This window comes from Trichoplusia ni, chromosome 11 (assembly GCF_003590095.1).
Source record: "Trichoplusia ni isolate ovarian cell line Hi5 chromosome 11, tn1, whole genome shotgun sequence".
Classification (NCBI taxonomy): Eukaryota; Metazoa; Arthropoda; class Insecta; order Lepidoptera; family Noctuidae; genus Trichoplusia; species Trichoplusia ni.
Window position 1 is genome coordinate 157,851 of NC_039488.1, and position 20,697 is coordinate 178,547.

At 38.0% G+C, this 20,697-nt stretch overlaps 1 protein-coding gene across 2 annotated transcripts in view; it reads right to left on the reverse strand.

The window, feature by feature from the left end:
- Window positions 1-423: 423 nt before the first annotated feature.
- LOC113498539 (neurogenic locus notch homolog protein 1-like) overlaps window positions 424-20,697 on the reverse strand; it is a 62,298-nt gene continuing 42,024 nt past the window's right edge. Inside the window, exons 2-25 of one of the 2 annotated variants that reach the window (XM_026878572.1) lie at window positions 12,463-12,542; window positions 11,330-11,476; window positions 10,854-11,047; window positions 10,034-10,265; window positions 9,497-9,637; window positions 9,070-9,391; window positions 8,675-8,964; window positions 8,325-8,527; window positions 8,009-8,192; window positions 7,578-7,782; window positions 7,087-7,280; window positions 6,598-6,766; window positions 6,331-6,478; window positions 6,016-6,222; window positions 5,686-5,875; window positions 5,267-5,443; window positions 5,022-5,087; window positions 4,556-4,684; window positions 4,296-4,436; window positions 3,938-4,216; window positions 3,506-3,655; window positions 2,887-3,101; window positions 2,400-2,540; window positions 424-2,313 (exon numbers count right to left, since the gene is read on the reverse strand). In XM_026878572.1, coding sequence (XP_026734373.1) covers window positions 2,056-2,313; window positions 2,400-2,540; window positions 2,887-3,101; window positions 3,506-3,655; window positions 3,938-4,216; window positions 4,296-4,436; window positions 4,556-4,684; window positions 5,022-5,087; window positions 5,267-5,443; window positions 5,686-5,875; window positions 6,016-6,222; window positions 6,331-6,478; window positions 6,598-6,766; window positions 7,087-7,280; window positions 7,578-7,782; window positions 8,009-8,192; window positions 8,325-8,527; window positions 8,675-8,964; window positions 9,070-9,391; window positions 9,497-9,637; window positions 10,034-10,265; window positions 10,854-11,047; window positions 11,330-11,476; window positions 12,463-12,520 — 4,440 coding nt within the window. In that variant the 5' untranslated portion in view covers window positions 12,521-12,542 and the 3' untranslated portion in view covers window positions 424-2,055. The remainder of the gene's footprint in view (window positions 2,314-2,399; window positions 2,541-2,886; window positions 3,102-3,505; window positions 3,656-3,937; window positions 4,217-4,295; window positions 4,437-4,555; window positions 4,685-5,021; window positions 5,088-5,266; window positions 5,444-5,685; window positions 5,876-6,015; window positions 6,223-6,330; window positions 6,479-6,597; window positions 6,767-7,086; window positions 7,281-7,577; window positions 7,783-8,008; window positions 8,193-8,324; window positions 8,528-8,674; window positions 8,965-9,069; window positions 9,392-9,496; window positions 9,638-10,033; window positions 10,266-10,853; window positions 11,048-11,329; window positions 11,477-12,462; window positions 12,543-20,697) is intronic. The other variant, XM_026878573.1, reaches the window with a different exon arrangement.

Consider the following 20,697-nt stretch of genomic DNA (forward strand, 5'->3'; position numbering starts at 1 on the left):
AAGCTAGTTACCCACAATGGGCTTACTAATAAGAATTAGTAACCTTACTATATACAAAAAATGTATAATTTTATTATGAAACTCTATTTTAGTCTAGAAGATTAAAAAAGAGTCAGAATAACTGTAAATTAATAAAATAATCGTAATCCCTCGCATATTCAATACCAAACAAAAAAAAATAACATAACATATTTAGGCTACACTCTTTTTTATTTGCTCAATTTTAAATTGCGTTTGCTTATTTTTATTTATAAGACGTCAGGGATAAAAGGTCGATTAATATTAATTTAATAAATAATTTGTGTTGAAGCAAAAGGTTGTCAAAATTCTTAAGCTTATTTCCCCAGCTGCTAAAATCATGGTAAGCGTTGGAATTATATAAGTTGGATACATTATCTTGGTTCAGGGATAAGAAAAGACATGTTATATAAAATCATTTATTTAATAAAATAATGTAATACATAATAATATTATGAATAAATTCTTCATTCAATTACTTCGAGGTTTTTGTAAAAAAGAGCCGTGACATGTAAGCTTTAAAATAACTTATTTAATAAGAAATACCAAATGGAAAATACGAGTCAAATGTGTTAATATTTGGTTGTTGAATAGTACAATGAAACTTATATAAATATTACACTTATTTACAAACATAAAACAGGGTGAAATGATTTACAATACGTAATGGAACGAATGAGGGAGGATACTCATGAATAAACAGACTAGATTAGTTCTACGTCGAGCCACGTTCTTATTTCGTGTTGTTTACCAAAGATTAGAAGTTTAAAGCGGTAGCCTAGCAGTTCATAGTCATAGAACTAAAATAATGATGAACCTAGTACTGGAGAGCGAGACTCAACGAGAGGAACTAAAGAGTGCGTAAAAGCGCGCGTATTAATAAATTTACGCGCGCCCTTGCGCTAACTTATTATTAGTTTCTTATTCTAGTATAAAACATAACAAGATAATTGTCTTCTGAGTTTCGGAAATTATGACAAATATTTTACATACAGATAAATCCATGAATTAAATCTGTTTGTCATAGTCTCCTAGAACTATATCCCTTAACTTAGCGATTGTTACAATTCTCTTAGTGTTACAGCCTATGCCTAAGTGGTAAGGCATCGAAAACATTGTCACCATCGCGTAGTTCACAGGCCATGTCAGAGATTTTTCAGGAGTATTCGACCATCACCTATCAGTCTCTAATCTTACGATCACTGACGACATCTGATCTGATATCTGGTTTTTTAACTTAACTCTGTACTTACAATTTTAAATATACTTTACTAAACCATTCTTTTCCATCACACTTACTATAAATATTCTTCATTGAAAAGGATATTTTACAGTTCATTAAATCTTTCAAGAATCAGTAAATTAATTTTATTAATTCACTAAGAATTTATACATTCAGAAAAAGTTTATAAAATTACAAATACAGAGATAAGGGTACTACTTGAATATACTACGTAAGGTACTCAAAATTCTAGCCAATATTATTTTGGACCCTATAATTACTTTAGTACCTGTACTATCATTGCAATAGCTTCTTTACGAGAAAGGTAAACAATCAGCTTCTCAGCAAAAAAGTTATACCATACACTTTGTCTACATAGATATGACATATCATTAAAAAGAAAAATTATAAATTCGAATTTGATATTAAAATTTGTTCTGGTCGTGGCTGAGGAAAAATTCGGGACAGCAGTTAAGGGAGAAAGATCTATGTCAGTCAATATTTCTAAACATTTTTAAATATCATGTAAATATAACAAGATTGGAAGTCATTAAGTAAATAGAACCATAGTTTTGGTCAACGAGCAGATAAATTCCTTTGTGCCGTGAAAGTCTAAAACGAGCACAATTTTTATTGTCACATAGGCCCAATATGTCGCAGTGTGACACTCAGTAAGACTATCGAGAATCTTTTTATTTTAATACTTGGCAACACATCCTTACCCATAGTGTAGCGACAGAATTCTAGCGGGAAGTTTAAGTTGTCATTTGTCATATCCATGTTTTAAACATTTAAGTTTTAAAGCATTTTCGTAGTTATACTCTAGTTTGGTCATCATTTTGTGGTGGGATAGGTGGTGGAGGAGAGTGTAGCACCCTTGCTAGCTCCGCTTTCTCATCGGCGGACAGGACGTAGACGGGAGGTGCCGCCGGTAGAAACCGTTCGGCTTTCTGCGGCTCTCGCTGCAATCTAGCCCGGTAGAGCATCACAAGGACACACAGTACGCTGATGATGAACGCTGAAGTGGCCGCTAAGACTATTAAGGCAGTGTGGTAAGAAGTTGTAGCGGAAACCTGGTAAGAAAAAAAATCATTTTATGTGTTATGTATACGTGAGAAGCTAATATTTAAAGTTCTAGAATCTAAAACTGAAAACTTACAGTAGACTCGCTAAGTATTTCCCGCTGTTGCATGGCGGGTGGCAAAAGCGGCGCGAGTCGGTACTCGCTGCGGATGACATCTGCGCCCAAAACAGCCGCCTCGGGCGACTTGCTCGTTCCTGATAGTTTTTCTTGTTTCACCTGTGCAGTAATTGCAGTTTTCAATGAGTAAAACAAAATATTTGGCGTTGGTAGTTGGTAAAATTACTTCGGTTGGCAATTCTTAACTGTACATTACTTCCTGTTTAGTAACTACCTCCTTCGCTTGACTTTGGTTTGCTAATCCTTTCAAATTGTTTACGTCCGGTGCGGACCTTAATTTAAACTTAATAGGTATACTACTTATTGTAGTTAAATTGTAGCATCAAGGAAATCTTAAAGATCTAAATTGTATACGATATAAGATTAGGTACATTTAACAGATGCCAAGTATATCTTGGTTCTAAAGGATAGAGTATACTAAAAGGGTTGTAAGATAGGCACTGACCAGGTTCTCGATATGGTAGACGTAGTCGACAGCGCGCGGGCCGGCGAGCAGCGCGCGCAGACGGGCGGCGCGCGGCTCGTGCGCCAGCGTGACGGGCACGCGCGCGCCCAGCGCCGCCAGCCGCGCCGCCAGCACGCCGCGCGCCGCCTCCGCCGCAGAGCCCTCCACGTTTAGCAGCTCCAGCTCCAGCACCGCAGATTCTACGCGGGTTGGTTCTGAAGCAACAATAATATCAGTTAATAACCATTGCAGTTAATCATTGGATTGCGCCAATTGATTGCGTTATCATAATGTTATTTTCTAAACGTTATCGTGACAATATGAAGATTTATTTGGCAACCTTTTTATTCCTTTTTGGATTAAAATTTACTGATATCCATCAAAGCACCTCCAATTTTATTATTTTAGATACCTAGACCATAACCGTTTTCATCATTATGTTCTTCAGGGCCATGTTTTCACAGACTTAATGGTGTTTTGAGTCCTTGTCCCTTGCCGAATATCGAAAATCTTTATAGTTATAATTTTAGACATTAACGACCAGTTCGAATCGCTTTCAAACCAAAAGCAACGATTTAAATTTAATACTGTTCTAGAACTAGTATTAGTAGGTACTCACCACAAGTGTCGGGGGCTGGCGCGTCGTTCACTGATCCTATGTGTTGCCTCTTCTGTCCGGCCGCGTCTACGCACCAGCACCGCCCGCGGTTACACTGCCGCGGGGAGAACGAACCATCTGACAGGCAACGCGGTCGCAGACCCTCGCCACCTATTGATAACACAACATTCGTAAATATTTCATGGTACGTGGTGGTTTCGGCGGTTTTTGAAGGTTGCTTATGTAGATCCTGGCTAAATAGCTGAGTGTTACAACTCAGTGGCAATTCAAATATATACAGTTAAAAAAGTGCTAAGACTATTTCTACTTTTTGCTTACGTTTACTTCTCATTCAATAGTTTAGCTACGCCATTTTTATATATAAACATATTGTTGATTACATAAATTGGAACCCTCTCCTTTTTTAACTCGATAATTAGATAAACTACAAACCATTATCAATTTCCTCTTGAATCATCTGACATTTTGTCTTAAAACTGATCTTCTCGGTGCTGACTTCTAGAGGTTTCTCAACTCTTCTGGTGGAGTCTGCGGGCTTCGGCTCGACGATCTCTGACACCAACACAGGTTCGTCTTTTTGTATAAGCATTTTCTCCAAAGATTCTTCCTCTCGACCTTCAGCTTCGAGATCGATATCTTCATCTTCGTCGTCTTCGTCATCGAAATCTTCTCCTCTATACGCCGTCATTTGTCTTATTAGTTCTTCTAACACTGTAAGAAGAGTTGGTATTTTTAATTATGAAGCGTGGCTTTTTTACGTTTGTATTTTTTTTTTCATTCACTCTATTACCTTCATCGGCTCTAGACCGTTCGTCCATTGGGTCACGTTGTACCCATTTGCGCGCTTGTCTGAAATTGCAGGAGGGTTTAGCGCCGCGTACCAGTGAGCCCTTTAGAGGCTCCCCTCGGGCGCTAACACACCAGCACACATCTATAAAGAAAGAGTGAATGCCATTAACACTTTTTAACAATTGCAAGTAGAGATATTAACGCATAAAATGTGGATAAATTACGCTTATTATTTTATTAGTGATTGGTACTTTAACTTACCGATATGTGACATACACTGCACCGGCTCCCAAGCCCCAGTTGCGTCACACTTTGGTATGAATGTTCCTTTTCCGTATTTTTCTGAAGCGGCTTCGTTTTTCTCTCGTAGCCTTTCACATGGGCTCAATACTGTTAGACAAAGCAAAAAGTTTAAATACTAATTCGATACAAATAAAAGTTTGAGCTAGTGCGTTAATTATTTGTGACTAAAATAAAAATCTAAACTATATGGTTATTCCTAAGGAAGTACTGCCCATGGTTTGCCCTAGTAACATTTGTTTACCACAAATGTTGCTAATAATAAGAGACTTACTATTTCACACTACATAAATTCTTAGATACTCAAGTACGTTCATGCTTTTATACTTATATCAAATGCTAGTTAAGCCAACCATGCTATTAGAAACGTGCAAAAACATTGAGTGAAGTTAACACAGATTAAAAACCAAAGAACTTTACGACATGCCTTCATCTTTCGATGTGCGGCTAGTCTTCCTTTTTTTATTTTTCTGTTTCACTGGCGCACCTTCAACTGTTTTGAAATGTAAAATGTTTTTTAGTAGAGTTGGAAGCTACACCGGGACTAAAAGTTAAAGAACTTCAAAGGTTAAGGAAGGTAGTAAGAAAACCATTACTCTTAAGTTTAATTTCAGTTGTGTATTTTGTTGGACTATTTACATTTCAGTTCCTATTATCTTGCGTTGTACTCACCAGGGCATACGTTATTACATTCCTCTTTGGTTCTGAAGTTGTTGTGATTGCCCGAGCAGCCATGGTACTTAAAACGTTCGCAGCGATTACGTTCATGGTTAAAATGCCATCTTGTCGTGTTGAGTACATCTCCTTCTGAGCAGTTCCCTTCGTCCTTGTTTTCGAAGCATACCGTACCTATACGAAAGTAAAAAATTAGAACCTTTCTTAAGACGTATTATAACCTTTATAAAAATACAAACAAAATGAGAGCTGTGGGTTGTTACGCTTTGGAGCACTCCCATAGTCCAATTATGTGATAAGACCATTACAAATGGCGATTTAATGGAATGTAGGTAATCAAGAGAAGTCTAGATCGACCTATTTTTAAATAAGGCCTAAAACTAATCTAACAATGCATATTTTTAAATAAGACTTACGTGGCTTTGGACAGCAGACAGATGGTCTCGAATCATGTGGAGCGAATCGACAAGCGTGGGTCGAAGGACAGGCAGCAGCGTTTGGCCCGCACTTTAGGGGGCCCGAGCCATCCGGTGCTTGTATAGGGTCGAGCCCTTCGGGGCACTGTGGGGATGGTGCACAACGGGCTAGTGGTAGGCAGGATTCACCCTAAAATGTAAAAACATTTGCGGGTTTTAATAGAGAAACAAAGAAGTTTTTTATTGTGTAAAAGAATGAAATTTGGCAGCAGGTAACTTGTACGGTATTTTGCAGAAAAATATTTTCAGCAAGTATTTAGGCCTAATTACCTCGCACTCCAAAGACACAAGTTCACAGATCTCATCAGATCTACACTTGGCATCAGCGCATGGATCGAGACAGTCGCAGGTAGGACAGCCCTTAGCGTCCAACTGCCAGCCGTAAGCGCACACTTGTTCTGCAGAACAGTCATTTGCAGGACACGTGATTGGTTGATTGCAGTTAGGTGTAGAGTTCGTAGCCCGTGTACCTTGGATCTGGAAAAAAGTGAAGAAATTGTAGCTTTAGAGCCCAAGAAATATGGTCGTCCGGTCTTTTTTTTAATCCGACCACAAATGTGCTATAGTTTTATGGGATCTACCCACCTCATTGCCAGCTATGTCGACGCACCAACAAGCCTTGTCGGAACCCCGGCATTGTACCGTTTCGTATGAGCCGTCTTCTTTACATTTTGGTATCCACGCCCATGCTGGAGGACTGCCATTTTCAGCAGCCGTGTGAAGAGCTAGTGCCCTGTGATAGTAAAAAAAGTAATTTGTGATTAAAATTTCGCGCTCCCACATCTTCAACGTCGTCAATACCCTACTTTAGGAGCTCGTAGCTCGTAGTACGTGTTAAGAAGTGGGTAGTACCTCCTCTGCTGGCAGTGCGTCTGGTGCACGGCGGGCGTGCAGGCGGTGCCGCAGCCGGTGGCGCAGCAGCGCTCGGCCGCGCCGCACTCCGCGTCCGTGCGGCACGACCACTCGCACGCGCCGTTAGACGGCACCAGGTACGGGCACTGCCCGGGCTTGCGGGGCAGACCTGGACGACATGATCAATACTTTTGATTGATTGTTGCGAAAGATTTATTTTACATAATTATTGCTCATATTAAAGGTGCTCGATATGGCGAACCTGCCATGCCATACCCTAGCCGGCTTATAATGAAATTTTCAGACCAAGATGTTCTTTTAATAGCCTCCATGTATTACAACACATATTTTTTAAAGATTTATTACAACGCGGTGACGTGGGTTGCTCTATCTTGTATGACTATTCTAGACGGCGCGCGGCGATCCGTTTTGTCGGAACAGTCGTCTTAAATTGTTGGTAGGTATGTTCAAAATGAAAGAAAAACTTACAAGCAGGCACAGGCGGGCAGTAATCAGCGTCGCAGGCGACATCGACGGCGGCGCAGGCGCGGCCGGCGGGGCACGTGACGCCGGCGCACGGATCGCGGCAGCGGCACGTGGGGCAGCGGCTCGCGCCCAGCTCGAACCCGTAGTCACAGCCCATGCGGCAAGTCAGCTCCAGGCAAGATAATTCCGAACGTACTCTGGCGAAAAAAAAAATTAGGTTGTTCAGATTCAGTAAAAAAGCGCTTCATCTATAAAACGAGAGCAAAATGGACGTATTTTTTTTATAAAACGAGGTTTTGAGAATAATGGCAAAGTGTTTACGTCTTTTTAAAGTAGAAATTCGGCAAAATTTGAGTATTCGTCCAATGTGATTGAGCAACATTACAGCGTTTCATTTTAAATTATTCATGCTTGGTTTTCATATTTTATAATGTTCAACCCTTAAGTTTCAGCTTCATGATACAAACTTGTAACTAAAGAAACAATAATCTTACTTGTCACAATCCACAGAAGAAGCGTTGTTAGTGCTTGTCTCAGGTATCTCTGTTCCAAATGAGTCAACACACCAACAGCGTCCGTTAGCACATTGTTGCGAGGTGAAGGCGCCGTCAGAGTTACACGTCGGCGCTGGTAGCGCTAGCTTCATGCCGTCCACTGTGCCTTCCATTTTCTCGTCGAAGTCGCGGAGGTATTCGCACACTGGTATTAAGGAGAACATTAAATTGTGATAAAATGTGTATTTTGTATAGTAGTTCATGGTTCACTATCGATTATCACTCAAATTGATGATTTCATGATACGGGCGCGCTGCTGTCGCATTTTATCTCACCACTGCTACTTTATCCCTAGTAAGAAACGCCCTATTCTTATCACACAAAGTTTTGTAATGTGCCGTGTGTTTTGTAATGACGGGCAGTCTACTCACTGGTAGGAGTATCATCAACCCTGTCGGTCTGCAGCCGCATCTTAGCAGGGTCCACGCACACTGGCCCGCAGTTGGCAGTGGAACAGCACAACATGTCGCTATCACACTCTCCGTCGAGACACGATACCGTGGAGTTCAGGCCGCATACTGCTTCAGCTTCGGTGCCGCATGACTCGTAATTCACCTGAAACGGTAAGTTTCGTTATGATGATGAAATAAAGTTTGTTGCTGTCGTGCCTACAGCGAGTTTTGCATAAAAATTGTGCCGTGTTGTTGTAAGAATACTTTGAAAATTAAACAAAAATATTCTGCTCACCTCAATCATATCGCCGTCGGCGGTACTATTATCGACATCGTGAGGGTCTGGGCAGCAGACCGACACGCCAGTGTGTCTGCCGCGCGTGCAGGCGTGTCCCGCCGGGCACGCAGACTCCGCGCTGCAAGTCGCTAACGAGCCCTCCTCGTCAGAAGCTGGCGTTCCTATCTCGCAGGGGTTCTCGTATGATATCCGTGGCCGACCTGGAGATTAACATAGAAAGTTAGCGTTATTGCTTATTTAAAAAAAGGTTATATTGTAGTATGTAGATGCAGAGAAGATCTGAAGTTTAAATATTGGTTGAATACAAACTAGCAATTTCATTGGGTGCTTGTGTTTTGTCTACTTACATACTGGGTATCCGGTACACAAATCTCCGGAGCATTCAGCTTCTTTAACTCTTATGCATTCTTCACCATTGGGGCAAGGGAATCCTGCGCAAGGGTCATCACACTCGCACGTCGGGCAGCCGTCGGCGCCGCTCTTATATCCGTATTCACAAACTCCTGCGCAAAGTGCGCGGGCGCATGATGACAAGCTTCGAGCCCCGCTACGGGCCATCAAGGGAGTAGCAGAACATTTCACTGAGGATGATGGTCCCATGGATCCGCGGAGTTTATTGCCTTCGGAGTCGACACACCTGAAATTGTTTTACTTTATTAGTACACAAATTTGCATATTTTTATTACTGCCTTGATTCATTTCTCGGTTGTTTCCGAAAAACGTGAGAAGTATAAATACTAACCAGCAAACTAATCCATTTCTAGAGCATTGTCTTGACACAAATGAACCATCGTCGGCACACTGCGGCACGTATCCCCTTCCTTCCTTCTCGCTCACTACCAGTAACTCAGCTAACATCTTCTGCTGGGTACACATTGTTACGTTGTGAGGTAAGATGCAATGTCTGCCGCATTCTCCACCGTCGCAACATTTCTGCATCGACGGGCATTCTAAGTCGTGGGCACATGGAGTTCCACAATCCAATTCGTTGGTCATAGGGACTGGGCACGTTCCAGCTTTTTGTAGTTCGAGTGACGCTGGGCAGCATACACCGTAATCATTTCCTGTGAACATAACGGACTTTAATTGAAAAATATTCATTTTCCTATTAGTGGAGAAATCGTCAAGTTCTTAAGTTTGTAATCTGAAGAAGTGGTTAAAGTTCTGACCTGACTCAACAAGACATCTATACAGTGGTGGACAGTTAGGTTTCCCAGGATCAGTACCACATAGGAACGGTCTACTTGTTTCAGATATCAACAACGGTTCTCCTACAGGACAAATGTTCTGTAGACTGCGGCCTCTTTTACCTGAAATCGATAAGGTTAAGGTTATAAAATAGCCAAGAATATCAAACAACTCTGATTAGCATTTCCGCCGGTATAGTGCGATAATATTCATAACATTTATAATTCTTACGTAGTTTCGACGGGTAGTTTGCATGTTGAAACTGTAATTAGCGTCCTTGTTTAGCAAACAATTATGTATAAACACCAAGATCGGTATTGATTAATAGGTTTGTAATTATAGAAGTAATTATGCAGGTACCTAAAATATGCAATATTAGGTATCTGCATAATTAACTCTCGAACGATTACCTCAAGATCAAGAACGGTTAAAGGTATCGTATAACATACCTCCTATCAAGTGGGATATGTTTTATATACCACTGATTCATCAAAGATGGTCGCTCTGAAGTTACTTACATGTTGGTACAGGAGGGCAAGGTGGTCGCAAGCATGGAGCTTCTTCCAACTGGCAGGACAACTGTCCGGGACACGTAACTGAAGTACAGGGGTCTCTGCACTTGCACAGCGGACACCCACGCGGATCCAGTTCGAAGCCCAGTGGGCACAGCATCCTGCAGGTGTGAGCAGCACACGGCGCCACTTTTGTACAGTTGACTAGGCCAGCAGCTGGCGCTCTAGTTCCAGGAACCTGGGAATTTAAAATCAATATTCAGATCATCTATAAAAATACCACCACGTTGGCACGGTATCTAATCATGATTAAAAAGCTACGTCCTGCATTTTGATTATACTCGTGACCTGTTTGCGCTCGCAATTTTTCCGTGGCAAAACTAAATAACTTTAATACTGTCGACGCTTCATATAATTCCCTCGCTTTTACAACACTCACGGGGATAAGGGTGGCTCATAATTCTACGCCGAGCACAACACATAAATCAAAACTTGTGAAAGGATTTATATTTATGAGATTTATAAATTTTTACTCTCTTAAAGACTGGAGCGCAGTTTGTCTTGTGATTTAGCTTTTGTATAATGTGTAAACAATCCGTTCATGTAACGGCGTTATCAGTAACTGGGTTACTGAATACAACATAACATAAGTATAACGTTTCGCTCTGATGCCTGTGGCATATTCAATTCGTCTTAATTAATTTTATTAAGGCGAATAGTATTTTAAGCTAACCCTATCCCAATCAGAACACCATCATCAATGACATTATGTTCAGTAAATATTTTACTAGTCTACTTACATAGTTTTGAATTTGCGAAGTCTTACCTCAAAACCAGCAGCATCAACACACCAGCAAGAGCTGACAATCTCGTTATCACATTGTATCTCCTCGAACTCGCCATCCGAGGTCCTGCATCTTGGCGACCTCATTGAATGCAAGAGGCCTCGACCTCCTCGACTGTTTTCCGCCGCAAGAGCGCGCGATATCCTTTCAGTAGATAGTTTTATGTTCTCACAACCTGAAAACGATAACGCGTTCTTCCTTATGATAGCGACTTAATAAAGTTGAATGGAATAGACGATAATCAGAATGCAAGTATTGAATTGAAGTACAGCTAAAACATGTTATTTATTTCTCATATCATCCGTAATACCGTCCTAAGATAAAATAGTCCTTGTGAATCACTTCATTTACAACAGTATTTAATTTCATCTGTTAATACTTTGATAAAAGTAAGTAGAATTTGGAAAAAAATGCTGAAACATCGGCTTATAGATGTAATCGTGAAACAACAACGTACCAGTAAACAAAGGATCGATACAAGCTTTCCCACACGTGGTGGTACAGCATATTTTGTCCCCGCACTCCTCGTCTGTGTTGCACGGCATCGCACGTGCCGGGCACGCACTCGCTTCCGCCGGACATCTTCCCCTAAGCTCTGCGCTTGCTGCAAACACAACATAACCTTAATATAAGATATTCCTCCAGTTCTTGAAACTATAATACTGAAATAATAATAAATGTTTATTATTTTACCCCAAGAGGTATTACACTGAGACACTTTGTTCAAGCACAGCCTTTACCTTGTGACTCTGGGGTCTATAATTTCTGTTTTTGATAGGGACATCTACGATATCTAAACTGCCTATGAAACTAAAGCTTTTATAAAAAAATGTGTAAAGCTAAGTTAAAGTCGATCTTTTTTAGAACAATGCCCGTGCAGGACCCAATAGTGGGTAATTACCTTATGTCCGCACTCTGTAGAACACTAGGTGTAAACTGTAAAGTAGTAAATTTCACGTGTAACACAGTTTCACCCCACGTGGATATACTAGGTACTCATGCACCGACACACTAATAGAAAAAGTGCCCTTGCCTCATAAAGAAATTGCTTCAATTTTGCTCCACATAAAGTTGTTAAGCGAAAGAGACGTGTACAACTTGTGTAATTAACTTTGTTATATATGTTTCTGGATCTACATACTATACAACATCAGTTCTATAAAAAATTACCTAATTAGTAGGGAAAGTTGCTATTTATTGTATAGGCGTTAGCCCGTATTAGATTCGCGTAATCTGGGGCGGAACATTGGTAATAGACGCGTGATAAAGACAGAAAGCTATTATACCTCCGCAAGGTAAGTAAGTGTGAATAAAATGATTGATAGACTCATTAAACAACATAGTTAATTGGAGCGGTAACTGGTTCTAAGTTGTTCTACACGATCATTATCTATAGACTTTTCAGAATTATGTTGATCCGGTTGTACTAGCTGTATTACAGTTTCATATTTATGGTACTCCTACAATAAAAATCGACGATACGTAAAATGTTATTTCTCTTATAAAACTGTAGAATACGTGTGTACGTAACTACACATATTCGTACAGATTAAAAATTAATTGTTAGATGATGAAAGCCAATATATTTACCTTGCTGCAGAAGCAGTGCGCAAGCGCAGAGCAGCGCCGCCCTCACCGCCACTGACATCGCTGCATCACACACGCGAACACTGTAACAAAACAATAAATTATGATTTAAGTAAAAAACAACGGCACGCAGCAGTTCTAATAACTTTAAAAGAATTTAATATTACTTAAACCTCTTTTGACAGACAGACTTGAAAATTAAAAGATTAATACTTATTTTTTATTGCATTCTCTATTGTTAAAATAAAATCAACAATCATGTATTGTGTCTTCTTGACACTATCGTTAACAGTTTTCGTTACACAGACCGGTTCATAGCATCCTCCGTTAAATACATATCACATTTTATTGTCAAGACATTATCTGATCACGTATAGAATATGCAAGTGAGGTCGTCGTATTTTTATTTATTGCTCTTGCATCTGTGACTCATACAAATTATTCTACTCCTACAAACAAGGATTTCGACCTTGCTTGAATTGATTCGGTACCATTGTAAAATGTTAATTAGACATTTAAAGTCAGTTACACATATCAGCTATTGAATGACAATGGCTAACAAGACCTTAAAGTTTGGACTACAATTGCGTGAGTTCTCGAAATCAGTTTTTTAATGCGCTGAGACATTATTGACCAGTGATCTATCGGCCAATTTAAACAAGGATTCAAAATAAAATCTTTTTTACCTATACCAAAGTAATTTTCCATCTCGATTTACCAAATTATTTCTTTATTCGTGACAAAAGTAAACAATTAACCAGGCTTACAATGTGTGTTACCATTCCGTGCGGTTTCTTTGAAATTGTTTTTGGTGTAATTACTCACCAAGATTAATGGCACAAGTTTGGAACGGGCGGGAAAAACAAAAACTTTTACTTGGACTGTGAACAGACTAGTTACTCAGCTCCACACAAGTCCATCACGTCTTCATAACGTGTGTGTATGCACTACAGTTTGGATTCCGAACGCGCGCGCATGCGTCCTCGCGCCACTTCGCGGTTACGTACACCGGGCTTTCCCGCGCAATGGCCGATGCACACTGAATTTGTTTTATTGTTTTTTAATTACTCAAAACACTACCTGTTGTAGTTTCTTAAGGTTACCACTCCTGTATTCTCGCGTCTCTTGTAATGTATTTGTTATATTAACTACGGAAGTTAGGTCACGGTGAGCCCATCGGTTGCATGCTAATTAGCGATTACTTTCTCCGATTTTAGTTTTGAGTTTAACGTTCGCTGGTCATTGAACTCAGTTGTTTGACACTGAGCCAGAAATATTAACACTAAGTCAGTTGTTGGATTTTGAAATGTTTAAGTAATCGCTTTTTCCATTAAATAAGCATTTAGATTTGTCAGCAAAGGTGATCCCTGTTTGGCTACAAAATCCTTTAACTGGAGTGGATTGAGGGAATAAGACATGCCTATTGATGAGCGATTATGAAAGTTTTAATTAAGAAGTTTTAATATCAACTGCCAAAAGGGAATTCTCGTTGTACTTACTAGTTTCACTAAACTTATAGAATATCGGAACTTTATCAAAGCGTTCTCAGTGCTTCGATATAACCTTAACGCGGAGGCGATTACAAACTTAGATCTAACTGAAATACTTCGACTGAATAATAGTACAGCTTAAGGTTTCTAAAGGTTAGATTATTAAGTATGACAGAATTGATGAAGTTGAATTTGCTAGTTGCGCTACAATACATTTTGTAAGCCAAGATCTATATTATTGGAATGTCTTAAGTTAGACTACGTATAAATATTGTCGTGACTGTAGGTTATAGCTCTAAACAAAAGGGTTTTTAAATAAAAGACAAAATTATTTAAAACTCAGAGAAAAAAACCTGATAGTTAAGTATTCCTACTTAGGTACAAACCTCGTGAAAAGGTTTGTTATCTAAAGAAATTGCTTTATAATGTAAATCTGAACCACTGAACTTAACGGGAAAATAACTTCAAATTCCATCCACGAAGTTTTGATCCGCAGATTTGAGTCGGATAAAGATTCTCAAAATTTCACGTATACGTCATGCGTACGAGACCTTTCGCCATCGTCGAACATTTCTCGTAGTCACGTTAAGTCAGGGATGTCGTAAGTTAGGAGTGAGTGAACTCCGCTGAGTCTAGTGCGTTGTGATGACGCAACCCAGCGCGTGGTGAAAGGCACACCAGACGATAGCTTGCACTGTACTGTGTTAAGGCGTTTATTTTTTATATTATTTAAGTTGACAACGGAGAAATTTTGCCGTCTGCTATGTTTAGTAAGCGATAAAAATAGATACCTAACTTGTTATTCTTGCTGCAATGTAAGGTGAATTCTGATTAGGGAACTGAAAAAGATAATGAAAAGTCTAAGCATGCAATCTTTATCTTAATTCAATCACAATGGATTATGAGAAATCACGACGAATACCATTAAAAAGACATTAAGAGAAATAGTAAAAATAAACTCACATCAATAAATGAAGTTAGCAAAGCTAGTCAAAAGTCATATAAAAATAGTAATTCAACGACCGAATTCCGTAGTACTAAGAAGTTCGACATAGATATGGTAAAAGTTTAAAGTCAATGTGCTCGTAAAATAAAGTCCTTACTTAAACAAGTAAATTCGCAAAGTGTGAGCAAGTTTATCGAAAGAAAATGGTTGTTATGGCGGTGTGCCTGCAAAATAGAAGTTTTGTTTCTACACTCGGTAGGTAAGGTATCCAGTTCTTTATCGGGGGTCTACCACAACGTCTCAAAGTAACATTATTGCTGGATTGGAAGAGATGCCGCTCTAGCACACTTCCACAACCAAACTAATATTATGGTTGAGGAAGAAATTAAGTCGTGGTGGAAGGTTTTGTTCATTTGTGCTGATCTAGTTTGGCACTTTTCTCTTCAATACTTAAAATCTTGACCGCAACTGATCTTATCTGACTATGACTTAAGCCAATTCCGATACCTAATAAACGGATCAACAAACCGGCCAGTCAGTTATCTATTTATCATTCCGTGACATAATCTATTCAATAAGAGTGATTTAATCCATTGTTTTTATTTAGACGTCTGACAGTTGGTTTTGTATACAATGATCCGATAACAACAAACAAGAACTTATGTTGATGGGTATTTGAGATAATATGACATCATTGTGTCTGTTTGTCTAGTTTCGATTTAATTAGAGAACTTCATATTGTACAAGTTTAAGTTAGGTACGTCACTCGTCGAAAAGGAACATCACTCGCATACATTTGAAGTTTTCTATTCTTTTGCCTCTCTGTATAAATCATCGCTTTTCAATGTATGCTAACAGAAAATACTTGACAGCAAAAGTGGCTCTTTATTGTCATGGTATGGCATTCAACATGGTAATGGGTAATTTTTAAATTTCACCGTAATGGATTACAAAATTTGAACAATTTGCCTATTGTGCTTAATTACCGAGAAATGAATGGGAAGCGCTCGAATTTGCATTTCAATTAGGTACGGTATTTTCATACGAATAAAAGCATTGTAGGAAGGGTAGGTATTATCAAATTGCGCCATGGCCTTATTACTTACTGAAATGTTAAACAGTCTTAAGCCGCCTTTAGGTCTGCTGTCTCTTTCACTTCAAAGTGTTAAGTAGCGACAGCTAGACATTTAAGAAGGACCTAATATGGTTTGAATTGGGAAATAAGCTCACAAAAACCTTATCTATCTATGCTTTTTTACTGGTTACTTTGATTTGAAATGGACTTTTCAGATTACTCATCCACAACTTTTTTATTCGTTTTGTTTATGTTGAAAACATTTTGAATAAATACATTTTGGTCCGCACTTCCCACTTTGTACGCTGCATATTTGATCACGGTTTTACGTTTGTGGCTTTGTGCTGCACCCAGTGACTTGTAGAAACTCCACTTTGATATAGCAATACAGTTTCTATCAAAGACTAGGAACCTACATAATAAATGACAATCTGTTTTCCAATACTAGATTGTATGAATGTTGACATCTTTTACTGAAATTTAAAAACCAGTGAATAAAGGAAAACTAAGTACTACTTAACCGCTAACTAAAGCTCCCTACCGCATCATCTGCCAGGATCAATTAAGTTATAACTAACAATTATTGATGTTAAGCGGAACAGAACTTTATGATGATTTGTGTATAAGCATATCGCTAAATGTTTTATCTCTTTATGATGCCTGTATAGCAAATGAAATTTGGCTGATACAAAACAGAACCAGAAAAATACTCTTTTTATTCATGTTTTTACATAAAAGCCGTGGAAAAACAGCTACTGACAGCGGCCGTTTTATGTTGATGAAACGTATAAAAAAATCTTTTGTTCTATCTTACATTTATTAAGATAAGGCGAGATTCCGAGATTAGCAACATCGGCACGTAATTCATACATAAATATATCCCTGTCATAAATACATGTACTTCAGTAATATAATAACACAAGCCGGAGGTGCAAAGTTCAACAGCTTTATGAAACTCGAAATGGAATTCTTGATAATGTAATAATATTTATTTTCTGTCATCATAACTTAAGTGGATAACTGCTCTTGCTCGTAGGTACAAGTGTGTACAATTTTTTGTTGTTGAATTGCAAGTGGTTGTTTGCTGTTTGTGTTTTGGTGAAAAAATAAACTTCTTTTGATTGGGTCAAATGACACCTGAAAAATACCAGTCATATGGATATGATTACTAGCGGACCCTCAGTAATATTCAGGGAATAAATAGAACTTTAGTATTGAGGGTACTGGACTCGGATTATTAAGATGTTCTCAGTTATGACTTCTATATTGATAGGATACAAATAGTGCAAGCACATCTCTAAAAAATTACGTTGCAAGTTTAGTAGACTTTCAGCCAGAGTAGCGATCCCGTGACTCTGACCAAAGCAGTAGAAGAGATCCCGACCCAGGGTATTGGGTGTTGTTAGGGTTTAAGACATTAGCATTAGACCTTGGAGAACAAAAAAAAGTATTGTAGACATTATGCGAGTATCGGAAAATCCATAGGCGAGGCTTGATATTTAAAATTAAACTATCACAATGTAGAAAGTTGAATATGTCACTCACGATTTTGGCACACATTATGACGACAACAATGTGTTCATGAACGACTCATTTGTATTCTTACGAGCTTTTGTTATTCCGTTTAATTTACCTTTTGTAACGCAATTTTGTAAAAGACAATAGCTGGAATGCCTGAATGATTGTCTGGGGATGTTGCAGCGAGATGAACTGTGTTATGTTGTTATGCATCATCACAATTATGTTCTCGTGTTCTCTGACTCATTAAAGGTGTGGTAAGTAACTGAAGGATGAAGGATTATGTTTTAACTTCTTTCTTATTCTTTGAAATGCTTATATTTTGTTCAACATATCTCTTATTGTATCATATCAAACTCAGAAAGATGGAATCAATTCGGTATCTATCTTTCAATGTTTTCACAAACCTCTGTATCAAAGGCTTTCAATATTTGTAAGGAAAACTAGCAAGTGCGTTACATAAAATAAACTCTTTCACAAAAAATATCTATTGAATTCTTTCACTTCAATTCTTTCGTGTTTTCAATGGAATCAAAACATTGTTAGTGGTAACAATACTGTTAGAATTAGATACAGTTTACGCTTCAGCAAACCTTGCTGCTGAAGCTATAACGATACATTCAAACCGACATTTACCTATAAAATACATTTAGTCTGACCACACCACCACGTTAGTAGTATAGAAAGAAATAAAAGAAAAATAGAAAAAAAAGATTACTTAAACGTAAAATCTTCTGCATACTAACCATTACCTACTTTATTAAGCCTCGATGCAAAAGTTGGCTTGTTATAAAATTGACATTTCTATCAATCTGCCTGTCTGTCTGTGGCATCATAGCTCTCAAACGGGTTGAGTGATTTCTGTTTACTTTGTGTTACATATTTCAAAGATGCGAGAGCTCTTAGACATGTTTCATGAAAATCGGTTGGGTCATTCAAAAGGCTTGAGGGGTGAAAGTTGTTTTTTGTTCAATTTTTAATTATATCTGCTTATCACGGATTGAATCTTGTGAACGAATATTTCCTTATCATACATACTGATAAATACTTACGAACAACTTCAATAATTATACTGTAGACAGTATTTGCTATTGTATTAATATTTCATAGAGCAACCAAGGGCCGATCGAATAGTTCGCACGGCGGGAAAGCCGCGCGTGACAGACAGGCAAACAAGTTGAGGTCATTGATGTCTGCGCTTTCTCGATTTCACTGAGTCACTTCATTACAGAGCTATTAATGACATAATTAATAACGCCCATAAAGGTTGCATATAGATACGGTGTCGGTTTAATTGTTATTGACCGTGAATTGTTACTTGTAATGGTCTTTTTAATCGAAATTGAGTATTATCACAAGTTGATAGAGTCTAATTTAGGTAAAGACTTGTTTTGTCTGAAAGCATTGGCCTTTAATGAAGGTTTGTTCATATTATTGAAAATAGCAGGAATGTAGGTAATGTAGGGTTCGCACGTGGCTAGAAATCGCAAAAAGACAAAGGTTTGGATGAGGGAGTTAAGTAGTTTTACCTGGAAATGGTTTCTTTTACCTATGGTCAACAGAAAAAGTAGAGATACCTAATTAGTTATTTTACATCAGAACCTGGAACCATATAAAAATGTAGGCTAGGCAGTATAAAGGCTATATATTTGTTATTACCTAAAGATATTTTCAATAAAAAAGTACAAAGTGGATAGGCTTCTTTGTAAGTATGTATGCCAATTTGTCGCTAAGCTCTTTTACGTGTAACGGCCTTAAATAACTTAGAAAGTGCTGATTTCTGAGATTTTTAGCGAGTGATACAAAATCGTAGCAGTATATCACTGTAAATGGCTCGAGTAATCCAACGAAGTGTAAATTACTGAAAAGTTACGCGAAGGAGGCTGTAAAAACATGAAAAATGTTTTTGTAGATTATTTGTCTTAGATTAAGTTAATATTTATCTTCTTTGTACTTTCTGCTAAAAAATATAGCCGACATCCTAAACTTTTAAGTTAAAGTAACAGTTTTATAAAAAGTTAGTAGGTAATTAGTATTCCAGCCGCTTACACAAATACATAAACTTCCTAATATTTACATTACACTACTAAAAACATGTCGCATCAATTCCATACCAACATAATATAACACAAAAATCAACACAACGACAAACTATGTGGGAAAACGACTATAGCTACTCACTCACTTCACTCATTTGACAAGAGCACAAAAAACCAGTTCAAAAACAATAACCCTTCCTATATATGTTACAGTATACATTAACTAAAAACAGAGGAAGGAAGGTGTAACTTGACTATCATGTAATATCTTTACACCATAATGCATCGCGTGTCACGGAAGCTACTCATGTCTCCTGCTTGCTTACACCATGATTGATGTATACACACCTGGCTGTTGTGATTGTTGCAAGCGTAAAAAAATTATTTAAGTGTGTTGTATAGAAATGAAGTAGGTCTTCCTTAATAAAGGTTATGGATTTTCTAGTAGATTGTGTTTTAACATCAAGACGCTTAGATACCTAATAAAATAGATTTGTGGGAAGAGTATATTTTTTCATTTCTAACTTTTGTATTTCATAACTTATCTTGTAATTGTGTCTTCAGCAACCTAAGATGTTTATTTCCAGTGCTTATTTCCGACATTAAAAGATTCCACAAATATAAAATTTACCTTATTCAGTATTTAAGGAATACATTCTGTATCAGACACAACAGAACATAAAATTCAAGAAATGCTTTGCTTCTAGGTAAACCTTCATTTGTTTTATTTTCCTAAAGCTGTCAAGTTGGACAAGCATTCTGAGAACGCGTTAAATAAATGATCCCTTGCCGTTTTATTACAATTCCAAATTCAAATACTTCGGACGGACAGGCGGTAAAAATGGCGTAAGATTTTTCAATATAATCTTCCACCTTGTAAATGATTTTTTTTTTCCTATAAAAACGTTGTTGCATTCGCGAGTAATATAACGTACCTATTAAGGAAATTTGATAAAGATTCATTGAAAGGTTACCTTAAACATAAGAAGACTAAAACCAAATAAAATTATATAGCACCAAATAACACCAATTATTATTTGGATAGTTAAGTATTTGAAAAGCGCTTGACACTACTATTACTTCTCTTACATGCAATTAACCTTCATTTTATCGTCAGGGTCAGGTTACGTCTATTTTAAGACTTTGTAATTGATTGACAAAGGTATAGCT